The 17,110-nt window shown below is 35.1% G+C and overlaps 3 protein-coding genes across 3 annotated transcripts; 1 reads left to right on the forward strand and 2 right to left on the reverse strand.

Moving 5' to 3' along the window:
* Positions 1-322: 322 nt before the first annotated feature.
* On the reverse strand, positions 323-1,843 carry cry8Ba (Pesticidal crystal protein Cry8Ba; the record flags this gene model as incomplete). The annotated part of the gene is made up of 1 exon (XM_014683825.1): positions 323-1,843. The coding sequence occupies one exon, from the start codon at positions 1,841-1,843 to the stop codon at positions 323-325; it is 1,521 nt and encodes a 506-aa protein (XP_014539311.1).
* A 4,745-nt stretch (positions 1,844-6,588) lies between these two features.
* On the forward strand, positions 6,589-7,782 carry G6M90_00g079050 (uncharacterized protein; the record flags this gene model as incomplete). Its single annotated transcript, XM_014683826.1, has 1 exon — positions 6,589-7,782. The coding sequence occupies one exon, from the start codon at positions 6,589-6,591 to the stop codon at positions 7,780-7,782; it is 1,194 nt and encodes a 397-aa protein (XP_014539312.1).
* Positions 7,783-14,744: 6,962 nt separating this feature from the next.
* On the reverse strand, positions 14,745-14,900 carry G6M90_00g079060 (uncharacterized protein; the record flags this gene model as incomplete). Its single annotated transcript, XM_066131100.1, has 1 exon — positions 14,745-14,900. One exon carries the CDS (start codon positions 14,898-14,900, stop codon positions 14,745-14,747), a length of 156 nt encoding a protein of 51 aa, XP_065987211.1.
* Positions 14,901-17,110: the final 2,210 nt, after the last annotated feature.

A 17,110-nucleotide genomic window follows, 5' to 3' on the forward strand; every position in this document is an offset into this window, starting at 1 on the left:
TAAGAGTTTTTATATATTATAAAAAATTATTTTTTTTATTATAATATTTTTCTTTTAAATTATTATTATAATTATAATTTTACTTATATAAATTATAATCCCCTTTTATAATCTAAATATATTAGTTATTTTAACTATTAATTTATTATTAGCTTTACTTATATTATTTTATAGCTTATATAGCCGGCCTAACTTACAGCCTGCTTCCTGCATACAACTGGGTCGTAACACTTACTAACCTAATATCTAAAGGCTGGAGAGCACACTACTATAAATTTTTAATAAACCCTAGTACAGTTTGTTGGCGCATTAAAGTTAGGAATCAAGGCCCGGCGCCGAGAAGAGGTCTGAAGCCAAAGATAACGCCCTCGCAGCCGGTGGGAGCATGCGCCTCCCAGTTGGTGACAACCATGCTGGTCAAGCCGAATCCTTCATGCTTGACAGTGCTCTTTTGACGCGAATGCTGTCCGGCTCCATACCCCCCATACTTCTTTTTCTTGTTAGAAAAGAACGTCAGCTGACCGATTTTCTCTCCGTACTGCACATCAACCGCCTCAATATACTCGTCAAAGGCCAAGTTGGCCTGATGCTCAACGCCACCCTTGCCGTCTCCAAACAAGTGTCCCCAATGAACTCCGTACTTTACTTGGAGAGAGTCGACGTCTTGGTAGTGGCGCACTCTAACGGCCGTGATGTTATTCCCGCGTTCGGTCACGGAAGGCTGCTTCTTGGCGTCCCAGGTGGCGCCGTTGGTGTACCGGCCGTACGGGCCTGAGAAGATCTCGCGATCTAGCGCCAGCTGAGCGGATTTAGGCATCTCCTTGCCAGCCATATACGGCCAGAACTCAGCAGGCGTGAGCACGTTCTTGATCATGGTCGTGTCGTAGTCAGATAGGGCAATAGCATGTAGAGCCTCCTTGAGTCCCTTTTCGCCCCATTTCGACGTGTAAGGCTTGACAAGTGTACGGCCCTTCTCGTAGTACTTCTTAACGTAGGCGGGGTAGGTCAGAGTCGCGCCAGGCCCGGCGGTCGCGTTACCAGGGGCGGTCGCATTAGACTGGAACGCGAGCGCATCTCTCCAGGTGTCGAGCAGCTCGGCGTCCCAGCCCGCAGCCTCGCCGGTGGCGATAGACTCCTTGAGGGCCTCTCGCTGCGATGGCTCTCGCTGCGATTGTTTGGCTCGGCAGTACGGAGCTCGGATGGGCTTAGGAGAGGAGACTGTATGCTCGTCAAACTCAGCCTGTAGGTTGTCTTTAATGTAGTTTTTAGTCCATCCCCATGCTTCTCCGTGCTTAATGCCGTCAGACAGGAGCGTAAGGTGCATGCTAGCGGCCTGGGTAAATAGCGGAAGAGCGGCCACGGCGTAATCCTCGACCTGGAATTCCGGGATTCCCGCGGTTAGGACCGCAAGGAAGGCAGTGTGATGGGTGCGAAGAGTCTCGGCCTGCTTTGCCTTCTCCTTGGCATCGGTAATCTTCTCATAGTCATAATAGACGCGGGTAAAAGCCTTCATATTTGCGGCGAAACCCTCGACTTTCTTCTGCAAGATCTTGACCTGACTCTCCTGGATCTTGGCACCAATCAAGGTTTCAATTTGTTTGCGTAGGCTGTTCCACAAGGCGTTGGGATCCTTCTTCGAGGGGAAGAGGACGGCGCCGAATAGCGATGTCAAGGCAGCCAGAAGAGGGCCGACTTCAGGAACTAAACCAACACTAATCGCAAAGATGGAAAAGATATAAGAGTATATGCCGTTGGCGTCAGATGCATCGATTACCACACCACCTCTGGCGGCGATAAGCGCGGCTTGGGCGTATTTGATGGCAGCATCAGCGTTGATTCCCATGGTTGCGTTGTGTAAATTGTTTGCAAATACGGGTTGAAAAGATTCTCCAAGTGAGGAGTGATCGATAGAATATAGAGTAGTAGATTGTTATCAAGAGCGAAGAACGTTGAGCGACGAAGCCTCTTGTATGTGTTTTCTCTTTTTCAGAATACACTCGCGGAAGTGACACAAACGGCCATGTTCTTAATTGCTTGCTTATTGAACCAGGTTTTCTAGTGTACTCGTACCATATTGCGCTGCTCCGTGCGCCTCTACGGTCTACTGGGCGATATGGGTAATTTTCGAATGCCTACTCGGTAGTTGGTATCCGTACCGACAAGGAAGATCGAAATACTTACAGGGCTGCGAGCACCCATGCCAACCAGGTTGCCAGGTTTGAACCCTGCCATCAAATAGGGGTCCCGTTTTGCAGTAGAAAAAGATACCGCATGGGGATACGATATTCATGCACGACATTACGTAGCTGCCGATGGTCCCGCCGTGCTGCTAGACCGACCATTGCAACAAGCTGCTCCCCATAATTCTGCCGACGTACTGGTACTGACTCGATCTAGTTTCCGCATAGGGCCGGTACTTGTTCTCCCAGCCTGGGCGCTAAGCGACGTGACTTTGGAAAATATGCACCCTAGTTACTTGTCGACTACCTACCCTAGTACCCACGCGGTAGAGGGGTGTTTTCTGACATGGCACCTGGCAGCGTCTCCCGTTTATGATGTCTCCTTGCCGTCTAGGAAGACTATCAAGGCACTCACATATGTCAGAATAATTCTGGATTAGCACCTATACGTGTCAGATACCCTGACAGCTTTAGTAGACGGCAAGGAGACAATGCCTGGGTGACGGCGTATTTTGGCCGTGTCAACAACATCCCCCGCGCGCGTGTGTACTGATTATACCTAAGCAGACAGACTTCGAATTACGGCGGCACCCCACCGCATGACGGTCCGCGGCCATGTACATTTGCGCCCTTATTTTTTTTCTCGGTTATGCCGATAAACAGCAGCCGAAATACCCCCTGCTCAACGTGCACGTGCCAGGGTAGGATACGTGCGCGATAGAGTGATTTACTATCTTGTATACTTTCTCGCATACTGCATCAGGGTTCTGGTCAGATGCCTTTCTATAGCAAATCGTATTATAAGCGTGAGTAATGACCTTCAGAGCTGCTCGACCTTAAAAAAACTCTGCTCTTTTTTGCTTAATACGAAGTGAGCCTCTGAAAGGGCTAGACCATTGTTTATTACGGCCAGCGAACGGGAATCGAATCGATAAATTCATTCGATACCAAGTCTTACGAATGTCGAATCGAATTTCTTGTCGTTCGATTCGATGCGAATCGAATTGGTCCGTCTCATTTGATATTCGAAGCGAACATGGCCCATTTCGTTCGATACACGAATCGAACCCTGCATGGCTTTTCGACGTTCGAATCGCATGAATGGTTCTGTTCGATCGATTTGATCGAACAGATTATTGTTGTTGACGAAAAGAGTTCACGACGCGTTCGGCAAAACAAAACTAGACGCGTGAACAAGTGAGGCGACGCGACGGCAGCTGATGTGACCCATGCTAACTTGAGTATTGTGAAAGGTGCTAGAATATGTTAGCAGATACATTTAATTATCACAAATCTGCATGCAAGGTGAAGTATTCTACAACCTCTCTAATTATTTGCAGGGTCCGGAACATTTCCATCTATTTAGCACTAATACTCGTAGTAAGCAAGTTTCTTTTATTAAAATCCATTTCTGAGCGTCGAAAAGATCACCAAAATAATTTATAGGAGATATTAAAAGCAACAAATCATGCAACGAATTATGTTTACAAGATACTTAATCTGTATTGGTAGAATGTGCATGCCACAGGTACCTACTAACTAGAGTATATAGGGTAGGTCTCTCCGTACTAACTGTCCACACCACCTGGCTGCGTTGTAACTAATCCAAAAGGTAAAACTCTAATAACCTACCTTTCTTTGTTATATCTGCCTTGTAGCCAACTATACTATAGCTAAGAGAATATCTTAAACTTGTAATCTAGTATCAGTAAAATATGTCTAGTTAGATTCATAATAAAGACTTTCCACTCCAACCCCGCGTCGGCAGCAAGACGCTCGTCAAGAAATGCTATGTGATGGCAGATAGAGCAAAAATGAGAATGCACGCATTGGGTAATAATTATCAGGCTTTTCTTCCTTGGTTCTTTCCTGTTGTCTGTTGTAATGCTGACTTGCTCCGAGACCCATTTGGTTCCTGAAGGATTGTATCGGTGACTTGAATAATCGCTTGGGGCATATTACAAAAATAGAAAAGGTGCGTCGTCGCGTAGTCTGTGCACGGCCGCTCGAGCCAATGGGATGCTGAGCGACGAGCCTCTTTGACTTGACACCTGAGCCGACAAGGATGTTATATTAGCTGGCTGAACATCGTAGTCAAATTGCGATGCTGCTTCTTCTTCAGTCAGGCTAATGCAGCTGGGGACATGAAGCTTTGTCTCTTTTTTTTTGTTGCTTTTGTTGCTTTTTTTGTGCCGCCTAGTTTTTTTGGTTTGTTTTCTTTTTCTGTTAGCATTGAACGCGAAATCGCGTGTAGGCACGCGTGATGTCGGTCTCCTTTTGGCAATTGATAGGGACGCCGCATCTCGTATACTATCCCGCACACTGCAGCTTTCGAAATTGATAAGTTGTCATCAATCAAAATCACTGACTTCTTGGTATCTGATCACTGATTTCCGAGTCGCAAAACTAGCTCAACGACGAGAATAAGAGCTTCAACCAGTCGCATAGCTACAAAGGGGACATTGCAGGTGACAAGTAACCCTGGCAAGTTTCCTTAGCGTGTGCTACTCATGCCATGTTTTTTTTTTTAAACAAAAACTTTCTCAATTCTCAATTGTTTGGCATGAAGACGGGTGGCTTCAATCTCAGATCCCTGCTCGGACTAGCCGCGATTCACGACTCGTAAAGCCCACACGCAACGAATGCTATAGTCAATTGCATAAAACAAGACCCAGACCTGCGTATATCAATATCCACAAAAATTCAAGGCCATGTATTGATATGCAGCACATCTATAGATTAATATCCATATAACCACATAGCCACTTTAGTAAGGCTTAAGCCAGGTCTATAAATAGTAGTGTAAATGAATGTGGCACTAACCTAATCTAGAAAGTCTTCCGCCTCTGAGTTAATGCCAGATTTAACAGCGACGCTCGAAATAACGCCCCTGCTGCTGTGAGACTTGGGGACAATTATACCCTCACGTATCTAGTTGCCCACGCACTCCACCTTCGCCTAGTTGTGGCAGGTCATGACGTCGCGCAAATGAGAAGTGCGACTCCACATTAAATGAATTAGGAGGGACAGAGAAGGGATCAATTACTATGGACAGTAAAGTTTAAGATGGAAGAGTAGAATAATGAGCCGGGCTTTCTACCCACTTTACCCGGGTAGGGTAGAACAGTCGAGTTCTCGATGCGCCAGGTCAAAGCTTTCTTTTTAAAGGACAAAGTTTCCTCTTTCCCTGTCCTTGGCTTCTGACACGCCAATTGGCTGAGGCCTTGCAGCTGAAGGTGGCGCTGCATAACGACGCCACTGGCTGCTTCAATACAACGAAGGTCAATCAAGTCGCCAGGTTATCCATGCTCTCTCGGCGCCATCATGCAGTCCAAATTGCCCAGTTCTTGCTTGCTTTATGGCAGCGTCGAAAAGAACTGAGCGAGTAAGCCTTTGATGGGATGGTTGCAGAGGCAGCTTGTCGCTACCCTAAACTAAGTATTAAGCTATTTTCTTCATATTTTTCGATAGCGTTGTAGAGTCATAGCTCATTGAGTTTTTAGATAGCTAGCTAGTAGATGCAAAGCCGAAAGCCCCGCGTGCCTTCATGTCGTTCAACTTGGTGAAATATGTACTTTACACGGTATGTAGCTGGGAAGGCGAGTGTGTTACTCCCCCCCAAAAAAACAGATAAACAAATCCGAAAAAGTGGTGTTATGGAGCATTCCCCAGTTATTTGCATTACGCCGAGCGTGTGTACGAGCAAAGCATTTGCTTATACGAGCAGTAGCTAAGTCATAAAGACACCTCTAAAGCGAATATGATTGTGGTTCAGTTTAGAGGCCTAACTTCCTGATAAGACGCACATCATGGGTTGACTTGTGTTGTGTTATTAACAAAGCCCGTGGTTAGACTAACGCATAGCCCAAATAATACCCATTATAATTTATGTTTAGTTGCACGCGTTAGCTATCAAGTACCAGCCATCGCACGCATCGTAATCCACTTGTCGATTGCTATTCGAGTTTCAGAAGCGGACAACACTGTTTTGCTACTCAATAACAAAAAGAACACAATAAAACTAGCCGTGATTAAAATAAAACTCTTTTTTTTTGCCAGCCTATCTATTTATGATCTTATTATTATGTGGCTTAGAAATCCAGAGTATATTCAGCGCCTCCTGGTATTCTCCCGCGCTTATATAGCGAGCTGTTACGAACGTTACTACATAAAACGTGGGGCTAAGCTCGACCAAGCCTAATCTCGTATTTCACTGTGATATAGCGCCCAAGGCCCGATCCCTGGTCCCTACTGCGGCGCGGCCGAACAATAGAACATCATTAGTAAAGTTTTTCTATCAGTATAGTTTTGGATTACTTGTACTACACGAAGTAGAAATACGCAGTGCACCCCGCGCCTGACTCTGTGATGTTTGAACATAATTCCCAAATAAAAATTAGAGTTAATCATGCTTTCTTATACTTTTAACTCTCTCGTTGCCGCGCTGGCGTTGCACACCAGCATCGTGTCGTCCCATCGCCCTATAACGTCCCTCAAGAGCCGCCGCCTCACAGAGTACCAACTTCCACCTGCCACCGAAACCCACGAATTTGCGCGCATTCCTGGCACAGACTTTGTCTTTTTGTCCCAGATGTCTGACAGTGTACTCATCAAAATTCAACTCGACGCCGTCACCGAGGCTCCGATTGCGTACCAGTCCTTCCCCATGGGCAGCTCCGACAAGTCCGGCCTCCATGGCATCTGGCCGTCGACTCTGTACCCCGGGAAAGTGTGGATGACACTTCAACACGACAACAAACTGCTTCTTGTGGATCCTGGCTGTGCCCTCAAGTCCCCTCCGTCCATAATCGAGACGATTGATATTCCGGCGCCAGGGAATGGCCCGCATTGCGTGTATGAGACCGGCGGCCGCGTTTGGGCCAGTCTAAAGACCGCGTCAAAAGAAACGGGCGGATATTACGTCTTCTCAGCCAACATGACCAACACGACAGACCAGAAGTTGTATCCGTGCCTCAACAGCCCAGTGTTTATCCAAGAAGATCCGACGACTAAACTCATCTATGTAACCCAGGACACCGACTCGTCTATTATGCGGATCAACCAAACGAGCGGAGAGACGGTACAGCTGCCGATTCCGCCCAGCATCGGCCGGACACCGGTTGGTATGACAACCGTCTCGGGCCCTCTGGCCGGAGTCTGGTTCAGTCTCGCGGGCAATTCCACAGGCGGTTCAGGCTCTTTTGGACGTGTTACCTCCACGGGCGAGCTGCAATTCTTCCGACTCCGAGCGCCGCAACTACGTGCTAGCTCTGGTTTGCTCCACGTTGCAGACGCTTCGACGGAAGAGGGTGGCCCGGCGCTTTGGCTGCTTTCCACGTCACTACTCAGCAGCAAGTCTCCTGATGCGTTGATTCGTGTGTCATTTGATGCGGCTGTCACCTCGGTCACCGGCGAAGAGTATATTGCCATGCTCACTCAGAATGCCATGGTGCACCGGGTTGTGCCCTTGGCTGCCACGGTGTTAGTGTCGCAGCTACATACTTTTGCACTTGCGCAGCTTACGTACAATAATACGATTGCCGGACAGTGGCTACCGGCGGACGTGGCTAACAATACTGCCGTTTATAATATGAATGTCTAAAAAGGCTTTGCTTCAGGAAACCTGGGATAGCTTCTATCCACACACGCTTAGAATAACACATAATACATAAGCAATATCGGAATACTAGAACAAGACCAGTTGTTTTCCTATTATTATTATTCTATGTCTTTCTCTATGCTCCTCCAAACGTGTTTTACACCCCTCCTTTTCCGTGGGATCGTCACGTATTTCTGCAGCTACCCTAGCCTTAATCCGATTATCTTCCTGTTTAATCCAGTCCAGATACGCTATTACTTCTTCCTAGTAATAATTTAGAGCTGTCTTTTAAAGTAAAAAAGAGGATAGTATAGGGCGTAAGTAAGATACTTGTTACGACCCAGCCGCAGGCTGCAGTGTAGGTCGCAGAATGGGCCGACTGCATGAGCCACCCCGTGGAGGGACAAGGCCCATGTCAGAACAATAGTCGGAGCGTACAAGGTGATCGCAAGAGTCTCCTTGCGATCAGGACGACTCACAGTCAGAAGTCGCCCTCAGGAAAGAGCGACCACCCTGTATATAAGAACCCCAAATTCGCTTTATAAATAGATTTTAGCTTCTTAGCTTTTAATAATAATTATTATATTAACCTAAGCTTTATTTATAACTTTTTAACTCTGATTACTTGGTTATAGTTTATAACTTATTACCATGTAATACCTAATTGCTTAGATTAATTGCCCTAGTTGTTTTATTAATATAAATTATAACTAGTTTATCCCTTAGAAACTTTTAGCTGTTATAATACTCTTAATAGTATAATTTAGTAGTAATATAATAGGGAATTAATACACGGGCATAACACTTTTACTACCCGGGTATAACTATTATCCGGGCATAAATTTTACCACTTCTAATTCGCTTATACTGTCTCGGCCCACAAGTACTTCCTTGCAAAGGTAATATAGTAGTTTTACCTAATAATACTTAAAATTACCTTAAAGTTAGTTAATTATTAATAGTTATTTAATATAATTTATCTTTTAAGCCTTAGTTATAAATTAGATCTACTCTTAATAATAGTTTTTAGTAATTATTATAAAAGCTTATAAAAATAATCAAATAATTATAAATTAAAAGCTAAGTAATTTATTTTTCTTTTATTACTTAATAATAATATAACCTATATTTTTCTTATTACTCTTTGCTAGTTCTTATTAACTTTTTACCTTATAAATATTTTTTAGTTTTTTATATAATATTATAATAACTTTTAGATTAAGAATTTATTAATATAAATCTTTTAATACTAATTCCTAAAGTTACTAGTATAAATAGACTTTTCACTACAATATATAAGGTTTGCCTTTATAATAACAGTAGCTGAGGCTATCGCGAGATAGCCTTAGCTAGTAGTTATAGCGCAGCACTAATTACACTAGTATATTTAACGTATTATAATATATAAATAATTTATTTTTTTAGTTTTTTATTATTTTTAGCCTAATATAACCTAATATTATTTTAGATTTTATACTTATATAATATTTATATTATATATATAATTTTATTTGATTATAAAGCGAATTAACTATAAATTAATAAATAGACTTTTTATTTAATAAAAAGTATTATAAAATCTAGCTTTATATAGACTTTATAATAGTAAGGGATTTTAAGTTTAATTAAAATTATATAGTTATTATTATAAGGTTTAATAAAGTTTAAAAAGGGATTCTTACTTATTAGTAGAAACTTATAAGTAATATAGTATTACTTATTAATTAGCTTAAATCCTTTTAAGAATATAGTTATTTATAGTTTATTAAGATAATTATTAATTAAACCTAGATATTAATTTATAATTAATTCGCTTTATAATAAAATAAAATTATATATATAATATAAGTATTATATAAGCGTAAAATTTAAAATAATATTAGGTTATATTAGGCTAAAAATAATAAAAAATTAAAAAAGTAAATTATTTATATATTATAATATATTAAATATACTAGCGTAATTAGTATTATATTATAGTTATTAGCTAAGGCTATTTTATAATAGCTTTAGCTATTATTATTATAAAGGTAAACTTTATATATTATAATAACTTTATACTTATAACTTATATTAAATTATATTAAAAACCTAAAATACTTATATATATAATATATTTATATAATTTACTTTTACTTATATTTTAAGTTAGTTTTATTTCTTTTTATTTAAGTTATTTACCTTTTTTATTATTAAAACCTTACTATAATAATATAATTAATTATAAGTTATTACTCTTATATATATATATCTTTTATAAGTACTTATTAATATTTATTATAGTTATTTATAAACTATTATATATAAAATATATATTAATAATAATATAAGTAAAAGTACTAAAAAGCCTAATATAAATAAGTTACTTATTATAATTTTTAAGAGTTAAAAGCTAATAAAACTTAAAAGATAATATAATTAATATTAAATTAAAAGCTTTTTATAATAAAAAAAATAACTATTATAAAACTAAAAATTTTAATTTAATAAAAATTAAAAAAAATAATAAAGCTATTAAAAATATAAAAAAAAAGCTTTTAAAAATATAAAGCTAAAGTATAACTTTAAAAAAGCTATTATATTAGTTATAAAAAGCCTAATAAGGCTAATAATACTAAGGGTAAAGCTGCCTAATAAATTTATATTAGTGGTTTTACCTTTTTTGGAGGGGTAAACCTAGATATTAAGGAGTAATAAGAATATTATTTTATTTATATATATTTATAAAAGCATGTTCTTGGTTATATATTATATTTTATATTGCTTTAATTAATTAATATAAGTGGCTTATATTATTTAAAAGATAGCTTTTAATATTATTATTATTTACTTTTATACCAGATATAATATAAATATTAAAGTTATAATAATAATAAATAAAGTATTATATCTATTAAGCACTAATAGGCAAATAGGTTAAATAAAGGTATTATAGAATTACTTATTAGTTATTAAACTCTTTATAAAAATCTTTTTATACTTACTTAAATACTTTTTTTATTTTAGTATAAAAAACTTATTTTTATATTAAAATAATATCTTAATAGGTATAAGAAATATAATTATAAGTTAAAAAGTCTTTAATTAAATATTTATTTATAGCGCTAAGCCTAACTTATACCTTAGGGGAAATATCTTTATTATTATTAGTACTAGGGCTAATATTTTCCTTATATTTGCCTATTTACTTAGTTTTTAATTTAAGTAAAATATTTAAAAAAATATAATAAATATAAAGCTATTATTATATATTTAAGAACTAATTATTAAGAGTAAATTTTATTACCTTATTAAAGTTTATAATAATAATATTAAGCTATTAAATTAAGTATTTTATAATAAGTTTATAAATACTTTTTATAAGAAATTAAAGTTCTTTTTTTTTCTTATTATTTATTAAATTAAATATAATATTAAATATTATCCTAAAATAGGTTTATTTAATAACTTAAAATAAAAGAAGCTTAAAGTAATTAATATTATATATTAATATTTGGTTAATTTGCTTTATAGTTAAATAAAATTACACATATAATACTAGTATTATATAAGCGTAAAATCTAAAATAATATTAGGCTATATTAGGCTAAAAATAGTAAAAAACTAAAAAAGTAAATTATTTTAGCATAATTAGTACCGCGCTATAACTTACTAGTTATAGCCACCTTATAATAGCCTTAGCTATTATTATATAATTAAACTTTATATATTATTATTTACGGCTATAATTTACGCTAAATTACGCTAAAACCCTAAAATACTTATATATATAATATATTTATAAGGTTTCTCTTATATTTTAAGTTAATTTTATATTTAAGTTATTTACCTTTTTTACTATTAAAACCTAATATAACTAATTATAAGTTATTGCTCTTATATATATATATCTCTTATAAGTACTTACTAATATTTATTATAGCTATTTATAAATAATAATAATAAGATAACCTTTAAGTATAATAAGAAGCCTAATATAAGTAAGTTATTTATTATATCCTTTAAGGGTTAAAGTTAATAAAGCCTAATAAGTAATATAGCTATTAATAAATTAAAAGCTTTTTATAATAAAAAAAATACTTACTTTAAAGCTAAAAATCCTAATTTTATAAAAATTAAAAAGGTTATAAAAATAATTAAGAATTTAAAAAAAAAGGCCTTTAAAAATACTAAACTAAAATATAATACTAAGAAAGCTATAAAACTAGCTATAAAAAGGGCTAATAAGGCTAGTAAAGCTAAGGCTAAAAAGGCTAAAAGGCTAAAAAGGCCTATAAGGCTAAAGCTGCCAAATAAATCTGTATTAGCGGTTTTACCTCTTCCGGAGGGTTAATATTATATATATTATTAAAGCTAATAACTTTAAGGAAGCGCTTTTATATTTATAAATAATATAAAAAGGTTTAAATAAGGCTAAGTAGTTTATTTAGGTTATTATTAGCTTACTTAGTAATATATAAGATTTTTTTCTTATTAAAAAGTCTGATTAATATTATAATAAATATATAGCCCTTAAATTTCTCCTAGTTAATAAGCAAATAAGTATTATAAATATCTTTTTATAAAAGTATAATATTAAGAAATTACTTCTTAATAATAGTAGCTATATTACTAGCTTAAATACCTGCTTAATAGCTTATTAACTTAATAGTTGCTTTAACTAGTATAGTAAGTTATTAGTAGAAAAGGTATATAAATAGTATAATACTTTATATATAGTTGTATTAATAATATTTTATATTTTTATATTATTAAAAAAGCTATTTACTTTTCTTTAAAGCCTTAGTAATTATTATCTATTCGCATCCACACTTATAAGTCCTTTGGTTTTAAAGACCAAAGCCCCTTATAGCTTAAAATTACCTAAACTAATTATATTAAACTAAGTACCTAATTAGCTATCCTTTATAAAAGTACTTATTCTATCAAATAATGCCAAACCTGTTCTCCTTTATAAATATATTTATTATCTTAAAAAGGGTTTTAGCCAAGAATACTATATTACCTAGAATTAATAGGTTAAGAATTAGCTTTAAAGTAAGGGATAAATACTATTATATAGGTAAGAAATTAATATTCTTAAAAGTTAATAATATTTAAGAAAATTATATAGGTAATATATAAGGTAAAAAATATAATAAAGGAGAGTTATATAATTTAAAACTTAAAGGTAATTACCCTTATTTTTCTTGCTAAGCTTATACCTGCTTATATAATTAAATAAAATCTATAGTTAACCTTTGGCCTTTACTAATAATCTCTTATATTATACTTATTATAAATTTAAACTCAGGTTTTATTCTTATTAAAAGTTATTATATAAATAAGAGCGATTTAGGAGGTTTAGGGGCAAATAAATCCCCTTCTAGGCTGGGTATAAGTACTTTGATATGCTGGCTTTGTTTAGTTCCACAAATAAAGTTATTTTAAAGATATATTTTATAATCAGATTAAAGGCCCTATATAGTCTTATAAAGGCCTTATAAGCTGTAAGGGTATAGAAGACTTAAAAGTGTTTATAGGAAAAAAGTAAATAGGTTATTAAGTGTATTTTTATCTCTAAGTCTATAAAACTAACTAATACTCGCCGTAAAACTACTCGCGGATTACAGTTGATCTTCGACTAGTAAAGGACTAGATTTACCTTACTAACTAGGCTATTATTGCGTTTCTCGGTGCAATTGATCGCCTGGACTAGGGCTTTACTGCCTATAAAGATTTACGCGATATAAAGGACTTAATATAAACATGTTATAAACGCGTCCTTATAGGTTTTAGGAACAGGAAAGGCATTTATATATAAAAGAATTAGCCGCTTTTTCTTTAACATGAGGTGCTATACTATAGTTTATTTAAAACCTAAGGAAAAGGAGAAGGTAAGCCCTAGACTCACGTTAACTACGTAACCTTATGGTTACTATATGGCGGCTTAGGCGAAATGAACTAATTTACATAAAGGTGAGGTGAGATAGCCTAGGTACTTGTAGCTAGGGCGGCAGAATCCTGCGTCTGTTAACAGGTATAATGCGACCAATTAGAAGTGGTAAAAATCATGCCCGTGTAAGAGTTATGCCCGTGTAGCCAAAGTGTTATGCCCGTCTAGCAATTCCCATATAATAAAATAGCTAGAAGTAAAAGCTTTATAAGTGTAACAGCTAAGGTTCCTAAGGGATAAACTAGTTATAGTTTATATTAGTAAAATAACTAGAGTAGTTAATTTAAGCGGTTAAGTATTATATTAATAATAAATTATAAACTATAACTAAGTAATTAGAGTTAAAAAGTTATAAGTAAAGCTTAAATTAATATAATAATTATATTAAAAGCTAAAAAGCTAAAATTTATTTATAAAATAAATTTAAAAATTTTTATATATTATAAAAAATTACTTTTTTTATTATAATATTTTCTTTTAAATTATTATTATAATTATAATCTTATTTATATAAATTATAATTTTTTTTTATAATTTAAATATAATAATTACTTTGATTATTAATTTATTATTTATTTTACTTATACTATTTTATAGCTTATATAGCAAGCCTAACTTATAGCCTGCTTCCTGTATACGACTGGGTTGTAACACGATATCCCCTCTCCCATGGTCTTATCCTCAAGGCCCAAGTCTTGTTTTATTCAGCCGAAGGCTGACTCTACGTTAATCTATAAGTTTTTTTCCCAGTATAAGGGTTTGGTGCAATAAGTTTCCCAGATTCTAATTGGTCCAGCTTTTATATTGCCAGCCGCAAATTGTTCGGCAACTGGCTAACAATTACAGAAAAATAAGCCCTAGCGCTTCGCCAGCTGTTAACACCTGCCCGCCACGACTGGCAAGCATGTTACGCTTTTGTTTACTCAGAAGGCATCGTGTGTTTACATCGTCATATTGAGTTGATCGTCACCAATTTATCCACTTCACCGCTTCTACGTGTCTTCTTTTCGTTAGGTAATGGGTCGTAAGCCTATTTCCTCGGGGCCTTAAATTGGACATGGACATGCTTTCTATTGTCTGTGCCCGTTGTGGCGAGGAGAGACCGACGGGTGACTTCGTCAGCAAAAGGAAGTCCGCTGAGAACACGAAGAACTGCCTCGACTGTCGTAATAAGAACGATTCCCATGTTAGTTCCAGAACACACTCCATAGGGCGTTCAATACTAGCCAATTGAAGTACTCCAGGTCCAGGGGCGCGATCCAAACATTGAGGAACCTCGCCGTCCGTAGTAAAAGACCTGCCCCGAAGAGAACTGACGGAGAAGCTGGCTTATCGCCCGGTAAGGAGAGGTCCGGAACCCAGCCCACATCTCTAGAGAGGCTACAGCAAACTCCTACAGCCAGGAAGTTATTCAGAGAGTTAATTAACTAGCCGGCCCAGCCCCAAATAGTGCTAGGGACACCAATTCTACTAACCTAATAGAGCTCGCAGCTCTTCTGGGCTCTAGCTCCTTCACCTCCGGTGTAACTAACACATTTAATCGCCTCACATTCTAATGCCTTTGCTGTCCAAAGCAGTATAACTCGTGTAGATTACTCTTTCTTAGCTGTTAGGTTTTATAAGAGTAAAAGAGACTTATAAAATAATTCTTTTAAGGTTAGAATAAGAATTAAACTAGCTATTATTTAGTATAATTATTACTTATAATACTATATAAGGGAGATTATATTATTAACTCTTTTAATATTTTAACTTAATATTTTTAAAGCTTTTAATAAGCCTAAAAAAAATATCTAGGTATTATAGTTCTAATAGTTTATTTAAGCTAATTATAGAATTTAGCTAAGAGTTAGAATTAATTATAGCTAAGTAGGTTTTTAAAGTAAAGTAGAATAAATAAAAAAGAGTATAATAAAAAATAGTTTTTTAAGTTTAATATTAATATTAAGAACTATTTTAACTTATTATTTTTACCTGCTTAATTATAAATATATATTAAGTAATTAAAGGTAAAGTATAATTTTAATTTAAGGGATAAAAATAATAATAATAATAATAATTTTATAAATAAAAGCTTTTACTACTATTATTTATAATAATAGTATTTTATATAGCTAAGGTATAGTTATTATAATCTTACTTTTAAAGTAAGAAAATAGTTAAGATAATCTTAAAGGCTAACTTAATTATTAAAGCTACTATAATAATATTAAAGTCTAGTAATACTTTTACCTAAAAAATCAGTAATATTTTATATATAAAATCTAGTATAAAATAGTAACCTAAATATTTATACTTTAACTTATTATAATAAAGTAATTCTTTATAAGTTCTAAATAAAGCTTAATAATAACCAAATATAACTTTATAATTAATATTAAGAGTATTAGTTTTAGATAAAAATTAATTCTGATAGTATTTGTGCGTGTTATTATTAAAAGGATAATAAATACGGCCCTAAAGAGTTGTATTTCTTCTTTATAGATAACTAGTTGGATTTTAGCTCCCTTTTAATATAATTACCGCAGCTAACACCTACTAAAAAGTTATTAATAGCCCGCGTTTATATTCATGTAAATATTATGCTTATACAAGGCCAGTAATATAAATATTAGGGATATATTATTTACTTTCTTTGTAAGGTTAGCTTAGTATATAGCTAACTCCCGCTCCTATTATAAAAGTTAAATACTATATTACTCTATCTTACTAATATATTATTCTATATAAATTTTAGCCGGTAATTCACCCAGTAGTTTTGTGTATATTATCAGCTGGTAGCTATATAGCTTAACTACCTCTAGCGCTACTATCCTGGCTATTAATATATTATTATTAATAAAAAGCGGCTAAATTAATTACCTTAAAATAATAATATCCTAGATACTATCCTATAAAGCTAGGTGGATACTGCTAACGTTAAACCCGAGGAGGATTTAGAGGCTGAACCAGACCTGGTAGATAAGGCTACAGTGCCGGATCTCTTGACTAAGGACACGGAGATTAATGTCCTGCGGTTCGTTCTCGCCGGAGAATCAGAAACTGGTCCAGCACTTACTATAACCTTCAAGTCACAAGCATAGCACTAGTTGCAGCTTCTGAATATACAGCGCACGCCTATTAATAAGTTTAATCGCTCTTATACTCTACTCTTCTTAGCGTTTCCTTGCTTTTTTCTTAAGGGGAAAGCTAATTTTATTAAGCCTTAATTACACTTTATTAATTATAAGGATTATATTAAGCACGTAATATAATAGTATAATAGGCGTTTTATACGCTACTTAACCTTCTATTTTATTGCCTTTAATACTTTAATATAATTATAAGCCTATATATAGTCTAAATATTTTATAAAGTAATATAATAATAATTATAAACTACTTATATAAAAGCTGC

This window comes from Metarhizium brunneum, chromosome 4 (assembly GCF_013426205.1).
Source record: "Metarhizium brunneum chromosome 4, complete sequence".
NCBI classification, from domain to species: Eukaryota; Fungi; Ascomycota; class Sordariomycetes; order Hypocreales; family Clavicipitaceae; genus Metarhizium; species Metarhizium brunneum.